Genomic DNA, 17,588 nt, shown 5'->3' with positions numbered 1-17,588 from the left:
GTAAATGAAGCTTATTTTTGATCACTGCTCCAAGGTGACTTCTCCAGTATGTCTATGGAGGCACAATTACCGCTGTTTCTCATAACCCTTGTGTCTCACTTATGAGATATGGAAGACCTAATCATGGGACACATTCCTTTATAAAACATAGGGAATCATCTCCAGAGTGTGTGTAACGTGTGACTATCTACTCTGCCCTGCTAATCGGATATTGCACGATTGTCAATCAATGACACAACAAAATGACAGGCATTTGTAATAAAAATATAATAAAATGACGTGGTATGAAGGTATTAAGCACAGCACTGTCTAGTTAAACCAAAGAGTCTTTGCATGTCATTGGTTCTATCAGAAATCACAATGCAATAGATTTAGGTAGTGTGCTAACGGTGTTAAAGCCATTAGTACATAGCAAGGAAATGAGCAGCGCTACTTAAAAACAGACTAGTGCCTACCTGCAAAAGAGTGCAAGCCCCACTTGTGGGGTCGAATACACACCGAGCATACACATGACCTGTCTACCACTAGAGGAGGATGTTGGTTTCCATTAACAGCTTGCATGCAACCTATTAAGTACTCGTCCCTCCCACTGCGAAGAAGTCAATCCTCCATGGGAGGGGCCTAACACTAACTAAATCCTAACCTATGTATATGCATAGCCTGGGTGCGGCTAATCAAATAAAATCAAAAATTGAAAATTGCGCACAAGGTGGATCAGCGCAACACCAGGCCGCCTCCGAATGGCCTCCATCAGAGATGCGCTGAGCCCCCCAGGAACTACAAACGCACCTTGAACCCAAACAGAAGCTCTGCATATACACCAAAAGCATGGCTGTTAAGTGGGAGCAGCTGACCAAAAACGAACAACATTAGTACATAGCAAGGAAATGAGCAGCGCTACTTAAAAACAGACTAGTGCCCACCTGCAAAAGAGTGCAAGCCCCACTTGTGGGGTCGAATACACACCGAGCATACACAGTTGTTCGTTTTTGGTCAGCTGCTCCCACTTAGCAGCCTTGCTTTTGGTGTATATGCAGAGCTTCTGTTTGGGTTCAAGGTGCGTTTGTAGTTCCTAGGGTGTTAAAGCCATGCCCTGAAGCCACAAAGTAGTTAAGGTGGCCATACATCTGCTGGTTTTGTGGCCCGATCGATAATTTTATTGAATCAGATGAAAATCAGTGCTGTAATAAGCATGTCTGATCGATGAGTCGAACGATTTTGGGCCCAAATCGGTTAAATGTTTCGGTTAGATATGCTGAAAAGACCTTGGTCACAAGCGATTGATCACATGCACAACGTGAACAGCGTTCAATATCATGATGTCCAACGAACATAACGGACTATGGGCTTGATTTACTAAGAGGTGTTAACCTACTTAGCACGTCTAAAGTCTTAAGGCGCGCTAACCAGGGTGCTAAGTAAGTTAGCACCAGTTTTCTCAATCAGATCGTGCGCTAGGTATCGCGCGCAAAGTTTTGCGCGCGCAAACTCCTATGCGCGCGCTAAGTCCCATAGGCTTTAGTGGGCACTTCGCGTGGAGCGCCCTGCACTCTGTGCAGTGCGCGCGCAAAACTTTGAGCGCGGTACTTTGCGCACGATCACTACTTCTCACATTTCAACTGAGTTTAGACGTGCTAAGGGCCAGTGCTAAAGTTAGCACCGTTTTGTAAATCAAGCCCAATGCCTGCCTGTTTAATGTTTCCACATTTACATGGAAACCAGCATTTAGCAAAGGTTTCATATTTACTAATCACTAAATATTATATTTTAACTTCAAGCTGAAGTCCCTATAACAATACTTGAAACCACAGCAGCTGTGTATAGTTTAGTTCATAATATTTTCCAGAGTCTACTCTCTCAGATTTTGTCATCATTGGTCCACACAAGGCAAGAATTATAATTTCGTGAATCCTTTTGCCTTCCTGCAGATTCTCTAGCTCAGGGATGCCTAACTTCAGTTCTCAAGGGTCATATTCATGCCAGTGATTAGGATAGGCAGATACATAGCAAATGTGTTTGAAATAGCAAATTGGGATTTAGTCCCATCAATAAAATTGAGCTGTGCCAAAAATGTGTTAGGCTCTCGGCCCTTGAAGACTAGAGCTGGGCATCCCTGCTCTAGCTTTACTGCAATGAGATCCTAAATATCCATGGGAATTCTATGGTTGCAAGCACGTCAGTCCAATCTCAGTGGCAGCTGTCTGTAATACTAGACAGTAGTTATTAGGTAAAATGCTACTCATAGACAAATTTAAATCGCTCTGGAGTCAAAAGCAGCATATCAAAACTTCGAGAAACTGATCAATTTAGGCAGCATGTGTGTTAATAAGTCAGTAATCTGCTAGCCTCAGATTCTATTCTACCTCTTAGATAAAGATAATGAGCTGTTTTGGAGAGTGACTGGTAATGATTATAGTTTGCATGCAAAGCTCCAGAACATTCATAACGTACATCATTGGTATCTCTGCAGAATACAGCCATTAGAGATGATCAATGGGATGCAAATGTGATGCTTGATCATGCCAGTTTTGCATGCAAATTTATGCATCTTGATAATGGACCAATCACATTTCACAGCTACAAACAAAATTCTTGCGCTCCTGGTCCCAAGTTGTCACAAATGGCTGATTTCTCTACAGGTGTATACACTGCGACGCTCCGTGGTAGGGTTTGTTGCACAATGATCACTAGAAAAGAGTGGAGCGCGCCATAGTGTATTACATCGCCTTGGCTGCCGGCCACAGCGCGTTATCCTCCACTGATCCATAGCGGCTGGCTGCCCGCTGACACGCTCAATTGAATTTTGAACATTGTGAGTATAACTTGTAAGTGCAATAAATGTCCATCCTTTGATGTAATACACTATGGCGCGCTCCACTCTTTTCTAGTGATCATTGTGCAATCACATTTCACGTTGGCCTTTTTTAGGCTGCATATTTTGCATAACCCTGCATAAACTCAGAATTATTTGCATCTCACTGATCATCCCTAGTTGAAACATTTAAATGTACAGTAATCATTTAAAAATGATTGTTTTTTGTTTCTTAGATAAAGTACAGTTATTTTTGTGAGTTAATGAATAAAAGCTAAACTTTTCTTACAGAATTAAAATAACATTTATCAATGTTACACATGACACAATTTAATTAAGGGTTATTACATTGATCTTTACATCTTCTTCTGCAGTCACCTACAAAGTCATGAAAAATTATTCAAATTATATTTACTTGCAATTTTGACTCTACAAGACAAGGCCAGAAAGTGTTGCAATGACTACAGAAATAAAAGCAACATATGTCGTTGTTTTGTAATGTGTTTTATCCACAAACGTTCAGACGGGGATCTGTTTAACAATGCAATATATTTGCATCAATTATTTTAGCTCTATTTTACAACAACGGGGATCTGTTTAACAATGCAATATATTTGCATCAATTATTTTAGCTCTATTTTACAAGTTCAGCCATTTTCTGGGGGCCTAATGGATCGGGAATGTTTGCTTTGATAAAGGAAAAGTGAATCAGATCTGTATGGTAAACGTTTTATAACTACACCTGTTAAACTTGAATTCTTCTGACTCAGATCTGTTTAAAGTCACATTCCATCAGTCATCTAAGTTTTAAACTGTGTTGGAATTCAAAACTATAATGATTGTTTGTCAGTGGGCTCTTTCTATTGATGCACCAATGCAAAGGCTGAATGGTGACTGAATAATTACCCATTCTTAAAAGAAAATTCGAGAAAGAACACAAAAAATCTGTATGTGCATTTAAATAAGCTGCTACCACATTATTTTGGCTGACAGAATATAATTTTACATAAAATCGAGTATTTTATCCAAATGTCTCTTTCCTTGTTTGTAAGAAGTGTAGTTGATATTATGATGGATGGAACAAAAGTCACTCTGGTAACCTCTATGAATGTTGGGAACAACTCATTCAGAATCATTTCAAAGTCAAATTTTTAATTAAAAGAGAATATGCTATAAAGTATTTAAAATAGCAATGCCCTTCGCATCCAACATTGCCTCTGCAGTCTTTTATGTCCTGCAACAGACTTTCCTAAGTAGTAACTTGATTATCTACACTTAATCATTGCTGAGCTAAGACACAAGTGACTGTATATTAATCACACAAGGTGGAGAGGCACCCAAGAAGATAAACTATATTTAAAAACATTAAAAAAAGTGAGGTGGCTTACCTCAAAGGATGGCACACTTATAGCAAGGGGTAAAAACATTTAATAGCACAAGGCAACATGTTTCATGAGCCCAAACATCTCACTTCATCAGGCCAACAATCTGTCGCGGGTATATCGCATATGCAAACATCAGGCACATACGATATATTAATCAGCACACACTGACACCTAAGCATAAAGAGTAATAAAAACTCTTCCAATAGAGCATTTTACATTGACAGATGTTGATGGAAAATTATTAAGATTAGCGAATATTTACAAACTTCAAGAGTGGAATTTTCAACTTTGTGCACAATTAGTACCGATTGAAAAATTATTTGAGCACATTGATTAGTTTTTTTCAGGAATCTTAGGATCCAGGAACTTGTTGCCAGTGGCTAAATGTATTAGTTGCTAAAAGGTATGAAGTGATAACCATTAGACTGCCAGCTATCTTTTACAAAAGCTACACACCAGTACCAGCTACGTTTGTATTGTGTTTATTAAAAGTCTTGCCCTAAACTACCTGCTTTATAGTCAAAATGAGTCAGTAGGATTGCTGTTGAGGTGCACATACATTTGAGATGATTGAGAATTACGCTAATAATCATGACATAGAATTATACTTATTATTATGAAAAACTATTGTAAAATGGACCAATGATATCTTGAAGTGAAAGCATTTCATTGGTCCATATTCAAGTTGCATAGATTTGCAGTAACATTTGCATATTGCTGCATCAACTAAGAATTATTTGCCTATTTCAAGTAATTTAGAAAGTTGGCACTGAGCCAAAATTCCATACTAGATGCCTTGTTGGCGTCTGTGGCAATGGAATATAGGGAGACATAAACACCTATAGATGGCCAAATGGCTTGTGGAGCACTCATATATGTCATATCCATGCAATCTACATGTAGGTTTTTAAATAGCAAAAATGTATGTCTTGAAATGATTACAAAAATAAAATAAACAATAGTTATACTGTCATGCTCAGCTATTAAAAGGCTTCAGCACGGGATGTTGGCATGGTTTCCGGAGGTTGCAGTTCTATATCAAAAGTGTGTCTGGTTCCCTGAATCCAAGGCCTTGGTCTTCCCTTATCTATTCCAAGTGTTTCCAGTGTGTAAAAACAATCCCTAAATATCTTCATTCCAAGACATAATTGTTGCCATGTGATCAATCAAGTTGCTTTTATGTATGTGACATTACTAGACATTGACTTGGGATTGTCTAGGCTGATTTTCTCTCAGCCTGGAACTTATCTTTAATGCACAATGCACTTGAAGGATTGTTGCTAAAATAAGGATGATTTATACATAAAACGTTCACATTTCGAAGCATGATTGAAGAGAGAAATGCAGCATCTGTTCTTCTCGAACCTCCTTAAATAGAAGCAATAATGTACAATTCTCTGTTTTGTAAGAACTATTTGAAGTTGCCTCGTTTTGTTTCTTGCATTTGTTTTGGCTAATTTGTATCAAAATTACATGTAAATTGTCAAGTGAAACAATTAAAGATTCCAGTAGAGAATTAGAGGAAAACTATATATACCTGTAATGAAATCTTAATTAGGATGGATATCATTCCGCTTAGATAAATGCCTAAATACAAATGAAATAACTTTTGTCAAGTCCTTTTTTCAATATTAACTGAAGATCATCAGTTTTAGTACTCCATTTTTATTATTTAATTAATTTAACTTGCAATGCATTTGTACCATATGATTTTTTGAATCTTGTGGATATAAATCAGTTTTGTCATATTTGGTAACATGGATGCATTGGTAACACATCCAAATATGGTTTACAGATTTCTAGACTTTTTTTTTTAATTACTAACCTGGATTATGAAGTTGGATGTATCCTGAAAAATTAAATATGTTACATCTGAACATGTTTAACTAGATAATAAATACCAAAAAACGCTGACTTGATGCTTAAATATGTTTTTTGGGTCTGTTTATAACATAATTTTAATAACCTAATTCAAGTGCAGATTTCTAATTCTCCATTAACATAGGAATAATTTTGTTTGCTAAAATAAACTAAATGAATGAATGAAATATGACATGTTTTAGGTACCATTTTTTTAAAAATCCAAATTTCAAAAAGTCATGTGGCAACTGTATAGCTCAAGCTTTAAGTATTAACGTTTAACCTTTGACCTTACAGATTTTAACCAATGAAATGTCTCTTTAAACTTTAAAGGAAACAATGATAACGAACGCCTGGCGATTGCTAGACAGCGAATTCCATTTCGACTTGGTCGAGTAGTTGATGATTGGCTACTCGACAAAGGTAAAAAACATTGATTAAAACTTCAACTAAAAATAATTTGAACATAACCAAGTAGTGTTTTATTGTAACTCTAATAAACTTTAAAATAAATTTTCAGTAAACCTAACTTAAAAACTTTTAAAACAGTAAAATTTAGATAGTGACATTCTGCATACGGTGTTTAATAATTTTCATACCTGTTTAGATGTTTAATAATCGTACCCTGTTAACTTAAGGTTAAAGGGACTGTAAATTCAATACTCTAACTCAATCTATGAATGAACTCATAGATGACTTTAACCAAACTTTCTAAATTATTCATAGACTGTTTTTTTCCTATTCCCACACCTAAATTATTAACTAAAATATGTGTAGTTTTCTTATCTTTCTGATGAGCCTGAGAAAAAAAACATCTTGGCATAAACTACAGGTATTCTAAATAGTGGGCAAAATGAATTGCCAATCAAAGTGAAGTCCCTTTAACATTTGCATCCTTTCAAGGAATTTATGAACAAACCTTAATTAAAACAGAACCTAAAATTATGTGCATGCTAATGGTATGCAGAGACCAATCTGCTTAAAAACTGTATCTGTGATTTCAAAATACTGGCAGTGTTTTTAAGGATTTCTTTGTGTAATGAAATTGTGCCATAATTTCACCATTGGTATGTGTATCATTACTTGAAGTCGCTTTTACATCAGAAAGAATCTGTTTTAATTGTTAGTCTTCTCGCTAAATGCCAATCAGAGCTATTTTATACTTTGGCTGCATAATGATGCGTTTCTTTTCTTAACTGGTGGTGAAGCAAACTAAATTTTATACTATAGTAGTAAATGTATAAAAAGTAATGCTAATTACTTTTCATGACTAAATACCCAAAGACATGTCTTGCTATTGTTTGCTTGCATGTTTTAACATTTTATTAACTCACACATTCGTGAATCAAATTTATATGCATGTTGTTTCATGCCTTAAAGTGTTAACTTGATTCCGAGTTAAAATGTAGTAGTTTATCTGTTTGGCAAAGTATATATAACATATGGCCCATATTGCAAGCTAGAAAAATAATCATTTTGACATTTCAATGCAACAAACTTAATTTGTACCTTTGATTGGCCTTTCAGCTCTGACTTTCATAATAGTAGCTATATTTTTTTTATTAATAGATATACATGTCATGGTCATTTCATTTAAAGCAATGGATTATGAGATGTATTTCTACCTTATAGTTTATTGCGATCACCATTCATTTCATAAAATATTTGTTAGTCATCTTTTCCAGACTATGGAGTTCACAGTCAACATTTTTGCATGTATGTAATATTATTTTTGCAGGACGCCAACTCACAATCTTCAATAGCCAGGCAACTATTAAAATCGGAGGGAAGGACCGGGGACATCCATTTCAAGGCCAGCTTAGTGGCCTCTACTACAATGGCTTAAAAGTTCTCAACATGGCTGCTGAAAGTGATGCCAACATCGTAATAGAGGGAAATGTAAGACTTGTTGGTGATGTGCCTTCATCTATGACTACGGAGTCAACAGCCACAGCAATGCAGTCCGAAATGTCCACCTCGATTATGGAAACCACTACTACACTGGCCACCAGCGCTAGAAGACCGAAAACACCGACAAGGGAACCAGGTGGTCAGGTTAGTAGACCTGAGGTTGGTGTTGATTTATTATACTTGCAAGAATCCAAACTCTACCTAGACATTTTGTGTAATCAATGTAGTACAATATAATCATGCATCTTTTTTTTTCAATTTACCAAGCATATTTATTTTATTTTAGGATATAAGATTAGTGCAAACCGTACCCATAGACATGCAATAACAGTTTGTACAACACATTGTACAAGGTGTAAGTCTAATTGTGGCTTGCTGCATCCATGTGTATCATTCAACTGCATTCAATTTATCTGGATTAGGGTTTAGTGCATAGTTTTGTATGTGAATTGTATTCAAGGTGTGTATTTCAGTCCCTGGGGGGCACTGCACACCTCTGTTGGTTTCATTTCAGTTGCAGCCTGATTAGGAATGCTGTAATTTTGTTGCTGTTTTTGATGCAATAACAGTTGCCCAGTCCAGCCTTTCTCATCTGTTCACTCTGAGGGCGCAACCGGTTAAAAATCAGCATGAGGAGAAATTAAATAGAATTTTTTTGGTAATTTTACCAATATCCTATTATCTTCTATAGTAGAAATTCAGTAACATTACAGATATTCTACTATTCACTATAGTAAAATATTGGTAATTTTACTGTAATTCTACTATCCACTTTAGTAGAATATAGACTATTATGGTAGAATACCGGTAACCAATATTCTACTATCTGCCTCTGTACCCTGATTCTCACTTCAACCCTCCGCTATCTATGCCTAAACCTATCCACCCCCAACCTACTCCTAACCCTAAACCTAACCCTTACCACCCCCACTTACTCCTAATACTAACTAACCCTCCCCCCCCCACTCACTGCTATTATACAATAGAGTTTGGCTACGAAGTAACCAACATCCAGTGAACTATTTCCCCCCGCAGGTCCACCATTCCTACAAAGTCCCACTAATATGTTGTGCAATGTTGCCACTGCTATTTTTCGCAGGTGCCTATGGTCCAAATTTCCAGCTATAGCCAGTATGTTTGTGTTTTAATATGGGCAGCACTATGGTGACACCCAACATTTCCAGACACTGCTCATGCCCCAAATTGTTCACTTTGACTAAATTTAGCCTGGTTTATGTACAGATTACAAAAATCATACTCACACATGCATATGAAACAGTTACCCAAATGTTGCAGGGCAGGTTTCATTCATCTGTCTGGTATGAAGCAAAACACTAAAAAGAAAAAAATAAATAATAATAAAGTACTGATCATTTTCTGTTGTCATGATATCCCATCTGTCAGCGATGTGAAATTACTCTACATGGCACTGCTCTGCAGTAATCAGTCTGTATCACTCACCTATACAAAGCAGCAGTTATGTTTAATGTTCACATATTGCTGTCGTAAACTGAACTCTGTAATCAGCTTTTTTTTAGCCTTTACTGGCAAAAATAAATATTAAAAGCAAAAGAGGGGAAACCTACTGCATCTAAAGTGTTTCTTCAATAATATTGTCAGTTTGCTAGAAGCTAGTAGCCTGTGTATGGTGCTAAATGCCCCAGAGATCACATTGATTTAAAGAGAAACCTAGACAGCACAACTACTTTAAAGGGACACTTAAGTCAAACAAAAAAAAGGAGTTTTACTCACCTAGGGCTTCCAATAGCCCCCTGCAGCTGTCCGGTGCCCTCGCCGTCTCCCTCCGATCCTCCTGGCCCCGCCGGCAGCCACTTCCTGTTTCGGTGACAGGAGCTGACAGGCTGGGGACGCGAGTGATTCTTCGCGTTCCCAGACACATTAGCACCCTCTATGCTGCTATATGGTATATGATATATGCTACAGCAGCATAGATGGCGCTATTGTGGCCAGGAACGCGAAGAATCACTCGCGTCCCCAGCTTGTCAGCTCCTGTCACCGAAACAGGAAGTGGCTGCTGGTGGGGCCAGGAGGATCGGAGGGAGACGGCGAGGGCACCGGACAGCTGCAGGGGGCTATTGGAAGCCCTAGGTGAGTAAAACTCATTTTTTTTGTTTGACTTAAGTGTCCCTTTAAGAACAAGCAGGCTTAGTAAATACTAGTAATGAACAGAAATTACACCCATACATAATTACGAATCGTAATACACAATTATTCATCGTAATGCACAATTGTGGGGAAATAGCGTAATTAATTTTGTAGTTAATTATTACCATTCGTAACTACGCATGAATTTACATGTAATTCATGCATATTTTTGTGCCGACTTTGGCAGTGAATAGCAAAGCCCCCATATATGGTGGTGCTGCCAAAATTGCTACATATTTTAAGAAGAATAGTGGGTACAATTTACAAAAAGAATTGTTCAAAAAAGGGACCTTGTAGTTTTTTGAGGAAAATCAATTTTATTGTTTTTAAACTGTAATTTTTCTAGGTTTAAAATTTTTTTTTGAATATTTTAAATTATTTTTCTCAAAAACTACAAGGTCTTTTTGAACAATTTTTTTGTAACTTGTACCCATTATTCTCCTTAACATATGTAACAAAAAAATTGTTTTTAAACTGTAATTTTTCGGGGTTTTAAAAAAAAATTTATTTGAATATTTTAAATTATTTTTCTCAAAAACTTTTGAACAATTTTTTTGTAATACACTTGAGCATTTGACAAGAAATGCCTCCATTTTTTCTTCATTGTCAAATGCTCAAGTGTATGCTCTGGAGAGCACGTTGATTATGGAGTACGCAATCCGGTGAATCCAGTGCCCACCCACCCACATCTGGTGCCAGTCTGTCTCTCCCTTATACAAAACTACATAATTTTTGATGTAAAAAGGGAATTCTGTTCTTCCCTATTCATTGATATAAACAGTTGACATTTGACAAAGAAGAAAAAATGGAGGCACAATTGAAAAAATAGAAATACCTTTTAATCCACGGTGTACTGACACGCGGGGTACAGTGGGGGTGAGGGGGTGCCTGACATCTGTTTCGCTAAAAAAGCTTCCTCAGAGGCAAAAACAAGGTTGTTCCCAATCTTTGCCTCTGAGGAAGCTTTTTTAGCGAATCAGCTGTCAGGCATCCCCTCACCCCCACTGTACCCCGCGTGTCAGTACACCGTGGATTAAAAGGTATTTCTATTTTTTCAATTGTGCCTCCATTTTTTCTTCATTGTCAAATTACATCAAAAATTACATTTTTACCTAACTGGACATTTTTGAAAACATATGTAATGGATTTTTGTAATATACATATATTCACAAAAATATGTACTTGCTTCAAAATGTTTTCTAATGCCCATTGACTTCAATGGATTTGGTGGGGGGGAAAAACGAAAACATTTTCTAATGTCAACATGTTCTCATCTATCCAAATCATGTTAAAATGAAAATAGTCACATTAGCTGATCACTATGATGATCCATCTCTGCCACCCAGCTGCTGTCCTTGTGGGGTTCAAGACTACTTGCACCATTGGTGTTTTTAATAGTCCTATATTTCATTTAGTATCATTAGAGCCAGGAGTCCAGGACCTCCTAAAGCAGCTAAAGTCCTGGTGGACCTGAGCTTATAAAGGATGGCTTTTATAATGGCAAACATGATTTATTACTGTAAATAATTCATATTGGGACCCTCATCAGCAGCTAATGGATGTGTGTGAGAACTTACCGCCATGTTTTAAAGCCCTGTGATAAATTATTTATTAAACTGTTAGTTGTGCTTTTTTGTAGCTATTGAAAGAAAAAAAAATACAGTACAGGTTTACATTCTGCTGCTGCAATATCTGGTGGATTGTCTGTGTGGTTCATCTGATATTAAACAGCAAGTGTCAGTTTTTAAAAGTACACATTTTTTTTTCTTTTCCCTCTAGTTTGTTTTGCAGCAGGCAATTGGCTAGGGGGAGGGACTAGCTGCAACACAGGTGTTAAATTAAACAGGAAGTGTAGGCCAAACCTTTAATCTTGGTGGTGGGCTGCATCACTTCACTGCTGGGAATTGTGAGCACTAATTATATTACATTGCTGTTTGTATATTGTTTTTTGCTGCTGCAATATCTGGTGGATTGTCTGTGTGGTTCATCTGATATTAAACAGCAAGTGTCAGTTTTTAAAAGTACAATTTTTTTTCTTTTCCCTCTAGTTTGTTTTGCAGCAGGCAATTGGCTAGGGGGAGGGACTAGCTGCAACAGGAGGTATTTGGTCAGCTTCAGGACTCAGTACTGAGCTTGCTCAGTCTGTGGCTTGCTCACTAAGTGGCTGCGACACAAGTGGCATAGGCGTTAAAAACAGGCGTTACAACACAGGCACAAAGAGAGTGGTGAGAGGAAGTAGGTAAGGACAAAAAAAAAACAAAAAACTTCTATCAATATTGTGGTTTTTTGCATTGGTTAGAATGTGCTAGGCACGTTGTGGTGTAGTCTTTAAATTTTGAGGACTCCACCCCAACTTCACTCACTCCACCTCCACTCCTCCACCCCTCCCGCCCCTCCTCCTCCCCCTCCTCCCCCCCTCCCCCTCCTCCCCTCCCCCCCCCCTCTTCACTCACTCCCCAACTTCACTTACTCTCCCTTTCCTCCTCCCCAGCTACACTCACTCTCCCATTTCATCTTTTACCACCACAGTTTACTTTAAATAATTTTTCCCCACACAAAAGTCATCATGTTGGACTATGCTGTACAGTGTACATCCTGCAACATGTATGCATGCCTTGATCAGCGGATTGAGGGTGTTTACTGTTGCCCTGGGTGTGTGCATGTTGCTCAGTTAGAGGCGGAAGTCGCAGAGCTAAATAAGCATCTCGCAACACTGAGAAGCATACACAACATGGAGAAGAGCTTGGATCTCACGATCCAGACACTGGATGGAACCGTTGAAGATGAGGAGGGTGGAGTACAGCCGGACCAAGAAGCAGAGGCAGCCGCTAGTTGGGTCACAGTTAGAAGGGGTAGGGGGAAAAGTGGCAGGGAGGCTAGTCCCGAGTTGTCCCTCACTAATAAGTATGCTTGTTTGCGTAATATTGGGGAGGATGATTCAGGAGTAGCAATGCTGCAGCAGGATGTGCTCCTTAGCAACCAAGGGGCAGACTGCTGTAACGAGAAAGGGAATAGGAGTGCAGCTAAGGCTAGACAGGTACTGGTGGTAGGGGATTCAATTATTAGGCGCACAGATAGGGTAATCTGTCGAAGAAACCGCGAATGCCGTACAGTCTGTTGCCTCCCGGGTGCTCGGGTTCGGCATGTAGCGGAAAGAATTGACAGATTACTGGGTGGGGCTGGGGAAGACCCGGCTGTCATGGTACACATTGGCACCAATGACACAGTTAGTGGGAGATGGAAGGTCCTCAAAAAGGATTTTCAGGTACTTGGAGATAAACTTAAAGCAAGGACCTCCAAGGTGGTGTTTTCTGAAATACTGCCAGTGCCACGTGCTACATCTGAGAGACAGAGGGAGCTTAGGGAGTTAAATAAGTGGCTGAGAAATTGGTGTAGGAAGGAAGGGTTTGGGTTCCTGGAGAACTGGGCAGACTTTGCAGTCGGCTACAGGTTCTACAGCAGGGATGGGCTGCACCTTAATGGGGAGGGTGCAGCTGCATTGGGGGAGAAGATGGCTAAACGGTTGGAGGAGATTTTAAACTAGGATCTGGGGGGAGGCGGGAGGATAAAGTCTCAATACATAGACAAGATGAGGTAAAAAGACAGTGGGAACCTATCATTATGGAGGGTGGAGAGGGGGGTGGGGACAGTGTAAAGATTAAGGAGGTTGGTAAAAATTCAAGTAGCCAATTTCATGTAAACAAAATTGGTAAATGTGGTGGTAAAAGTATAAAGTGCATGGTAACCAATGCTCGGAGCCTTGCAAATAAAATAGACGAACTAGAGTTCATTCTGAATGACAAAGGCTATGACATTTTGGGAATAACCGAGACATGGATGGATGAAAGCCATGACTGGATAGCTAATTTAAAAGGATACAATGTGTTTAGGAGGGATAGAACAGGGAAAAAAGGTGGAGGGGTTTGTCTCTTTGTTAAGAATTCTCTTACAGCTGTCCTCAACGATGAGATGGAGGAAGATTGCGAAGATGTGGAGTCCGTTTGGGTAAATATTCATGGTGGAAAAAAAAGTTGCCAATTGCTTAGTGGGGTATGCTACAGGCCACCTCTTATTAATGAAGCTGCAGAACTGCGATTACTACAGCAGATTGAAAAAGCTGCAGGTAAAAATGAGGTCATAATTATGGGCGACTTCAACTTTCCAGACATTGACTGGAGTATTGAGGCTACCCATTCTGGTAAAAGCAGCAGATTTCTGGCAGCACTACAGGACAATTACTTGACTCAAATGGTAACTGAACCAACTAGGGGGAATGCGTTACTGGATCTGATCATTTCTAATAGACCAGATAATGTATCAAATGTGCAGGTTCAAGAACATTTGGGAAATAGTGATCACAACATGATAACGTTTGAGCTGGTGACTGATAGGCCACGGGGCAGCAGGACCACTAAAACTATGAACTTTAGAAAAGCAAAGTTCACTCAAATTAGGCAGGCACTAAGTTTGGTGAACTGGGATAATGTACTACAAGGGGAAGACACTGAAGGGAAATGGCAAGCTTTTAAACTTATACTCAATCAATACTGTAGTATGTATATCCCATATGGAAACAAAATGTCTAGGAATAAAAAAAGGCCTCTATGGATGAATAGAAAGGTTAAAGATAAAATGAAGAGGAAAAAGAATGCCTATAAGGTCTTAAAACAGGAGGGGACAGAGGCTGCACTAAGCAATTATAAGGAGTGCAATAAAAATTGTAAAAAAGAAATTAGGCAGGCAAAGATTGAAGCTGAAAAACAAATCGCTAAGGATATCAAATCTAACCCAAAAAAGTTTTACAAGTACATTAACTCTAAAAAAAGAAAGGTTGACTGTATAGGACTCCTAAAGGATGAGGATGGGAACTCAATGGTGGATGACCAAGGTAAGGCAGAGTTATTAAATGCTTTCTTTGCTTCTGTCTTCACAAAAGAAACAGCACTGTTGCAAACTACAGAGGCGGAAGAGTCTCAATCTTCTAACTGTAATATTAAATACTTAACGCAGGAAGAAGTGAAGGCAAGACTAAATAAATTAAAAATAGACAAGGCACCTGGCCCGGATGGCATGCATCCTCGGGTCCTAAGGGAATTAAGTTCAGTTATAGATAAACCCCTTTATCTTATCTTTTGTGACTCTCTTGCAACTGGCAGAGTCCCAGTGGATTGGCGTACAGCCCACGTTTTCCCATTATTTAAGAAGGGCAAAAAATCTGATCCAGGAAATTATAGACCTGTAAGTTTAACATCAGTTGTATGCAAACTATTTGAGGGGTTACTAAGAGATACTATACATGACTTCATAGTAGAAAATAATCTTATTTCTCAGCATCAACATGGGTTTACTAAAGACAGGTCCTGTTTGACTAACATGCTCAGCTTTTATGAGGTAGTGAATGCTAATATGGATATTGGGAATGCTGTAGATGTGATATACTTGGACTTTGCAAAGGCCTTCGACACTGTTCCCCACAAAAGTCTGGTGCAAAAGTTGAGGATGCAAGGACTGGGGAAGAGTCTGTGTTCATGGATAGGGAACTGGCTAATGGACAGAAAACAAAGAGTTGTGGTCAATGGATCATACTCAAAATGGGAGACTGTTAGCAGTGGGGTCCCACAGGGGTCTGTTCTGGGTCCAGTGCTCTTCAATTTATTTATTAATGACCTAGTAGATGCAGTAGTGAGCAATGTTGCTATTTTTGCAGATGATACAAAATTGTGCAGAATCATTAACTCTCAGGAAGATAGTGTCATATTGCAACAGGATCTGGATAGGATGGCTATATGGGCACATACATGGCAGATGAAATTCAATGTTGACAAATGTAAGGTCATGCATTTTGGACGTACTAATGGTCTAGCACCATACAAAATAAATGGGATACAGTTGGGGACATCAAACTTGGAGAAGGACTTAGGAGTACTCATTGACAACAAGTTAAATAATCGTACTCAATGCCAAGCAGCTGCAGCTAAAGCTAACAAAATTTTGGGATGCATTAAAAGGGAAATAAAAACTCGAGATGCTAGCATAATATTGCCCCTGTTTAACTCTCTAGTAAGGCCACATCTGGAATATGGAATTCAGTTCTGGGCACCACATTACAAAAAAGATATTGCAGTTTTAGAGCAGGTGCAGAGACGAGCAACAAAATTGATGCGTGGGATGGAAGGTCTCACTTATCGAGAAAGGTTAGATAAACTGGGTTTATTTAGTCTAGAGAAAAGACGCCTTAGAGGGGATCTAATTAACATGTATAAATACATCAGAGGGCAATATAATACCTTGGCGGATGAGCTTTTTGTCCCTAGGCCTTCTCAAAGGACTAGAGGACATGATCTGCGCATGGAGGAAAAATGTTTTAGCCATTTATTTAGGAAAGGGTTCTTTACAGTAAGAGTGATTAAGATGTGGAATGCATTGCCACAGGAAGTCGTTATGGCAAACTCTATACCTGCATTTAAAGGGGGCTTAGATGCTTTCCTTGCGTTGAAAGACATCCATGGCTACAATTACTAGGTAATGCCTAATGATGTTGATCCAGGGATTTTATCTGATTGCCATCTGGAGTCGGGAAGGAATTTTTCCCTTTAGGGGCTAATTGGACCATGCCTTGTAAGGGTTTTTTCGCCTTCCTCTGGATCAACAGGGATATGTGAGGGAGCAGGCTGGTGTTGTACTTTATACTGGTTGAACTCGATGGACGTATGTCTTTTTTCAACCAAAATAACTATGTAACTATGTAACATTCAATATATTCTTTATTTTTATTTCATTTATATATTCCAATCCTCAGTCTATTAAAGGTCATTATTCATACAGAACCTTTTTTTTTTTTTATTATTTCTTGGAAACTTGCTTCATACATGCTTCAGTAGCATCTTTGCTTTTGAGCTTCCTATTAATTAGTGACCCATTTCTACAAGCTATGATCTAAGGCTGAATTCCATGTTCGTAGCAGGCCTAGCTGTCATTTGTTACAAACAGTTTCTAGAATTGGTTCACGGAGAATGGCTGCTTTATTACCAAAAAGAAAGAAAAGGAATTCTGTCACGGTATTTTATTTTTCTCAATCAAACTGAGCTTTCACTGAAAATATTGAGCCACTTAAACAGCAATAGTAATGCACCCTGGGGCAACTGAATGTTTTGGAACAATGAGGACGCCTCTTTGGCCAAGCAGAATGAGGTTGGCTCTGTTTCAAACATCGCATGGCTGGTAATTCTTGAGGGCAAAATATGGGTGAAGGATGTGTTTCTGTTTATACTGAAGCAGTGACTTTGAAGAAGATTCATCAAAATATTCTCACGACAACCCCATTTCCTGCCCTGCAACCCAAAGAGAATAAAGGCATGCATCTGAAAAAAAAGCACAAGGCAGTAGCTTACGAACACTTTTACTTTGAAGTCAGGGCATTTCACCGTGTCAAGGTGACCTACATACAGAATATG

At 38.6% G+C, this 17,588-nt stretch overlaps 1 protein-coding gene across 4 annotated transcripts in view; it reads left to right on the top strand.

Annotated features, from left to right (window-relative positions):
• Positions 1-17,588, top strand: part of LOC137504537 (neurexin-1-beta-like) — a 483,008-nt gene that overhangs the window by 295,175 nt on the left and 170,245 nt on the right. Inside the window, exons 3-4 of one of the 4 annotated variants that reach the window (XM_068233083.1) lie at positions 6,391-6,480; positions 7,796-8,127. In XM_068233083.1, the coding sequence (XP_068089184.1) occupies positions 7,915-8,127 (213 nt within the window). In that variant the 5' untranslated portion in view covers positions 6,391-6,480; positions 7,796-7,914. Of the gene's footprint in view, positions 1-6,390; positions 6,481-7,795; positions 8,128-17,588 lie in introns of those variants that run through there. The other 3 variants (XM_068233085.1, XM_068233082.1, XM_068233081.1) reach the window with 3 other exon arrangements.

This window comes from Hyperolius riggenbachi, chromosome 4 (assembly GCF_040937935.1).
Source record: "Hyperolius riggenbachi isolate aHypRig1 chromosome 4, aHypRig1.pri, whole genome shotgun sequence".
In the NCBI taxonomy this organism is placed as follows: Eukaryota; Metazoa; Chordata; class Amphibia; order Anura; family Hyperoliidae; genus Hyperolius; species Hyperolius riggenbachi.
Note: the sequence above shows the minus strand (reverse complement) of the source record. Positions and strands in the feature narration are given on the sequence as shown.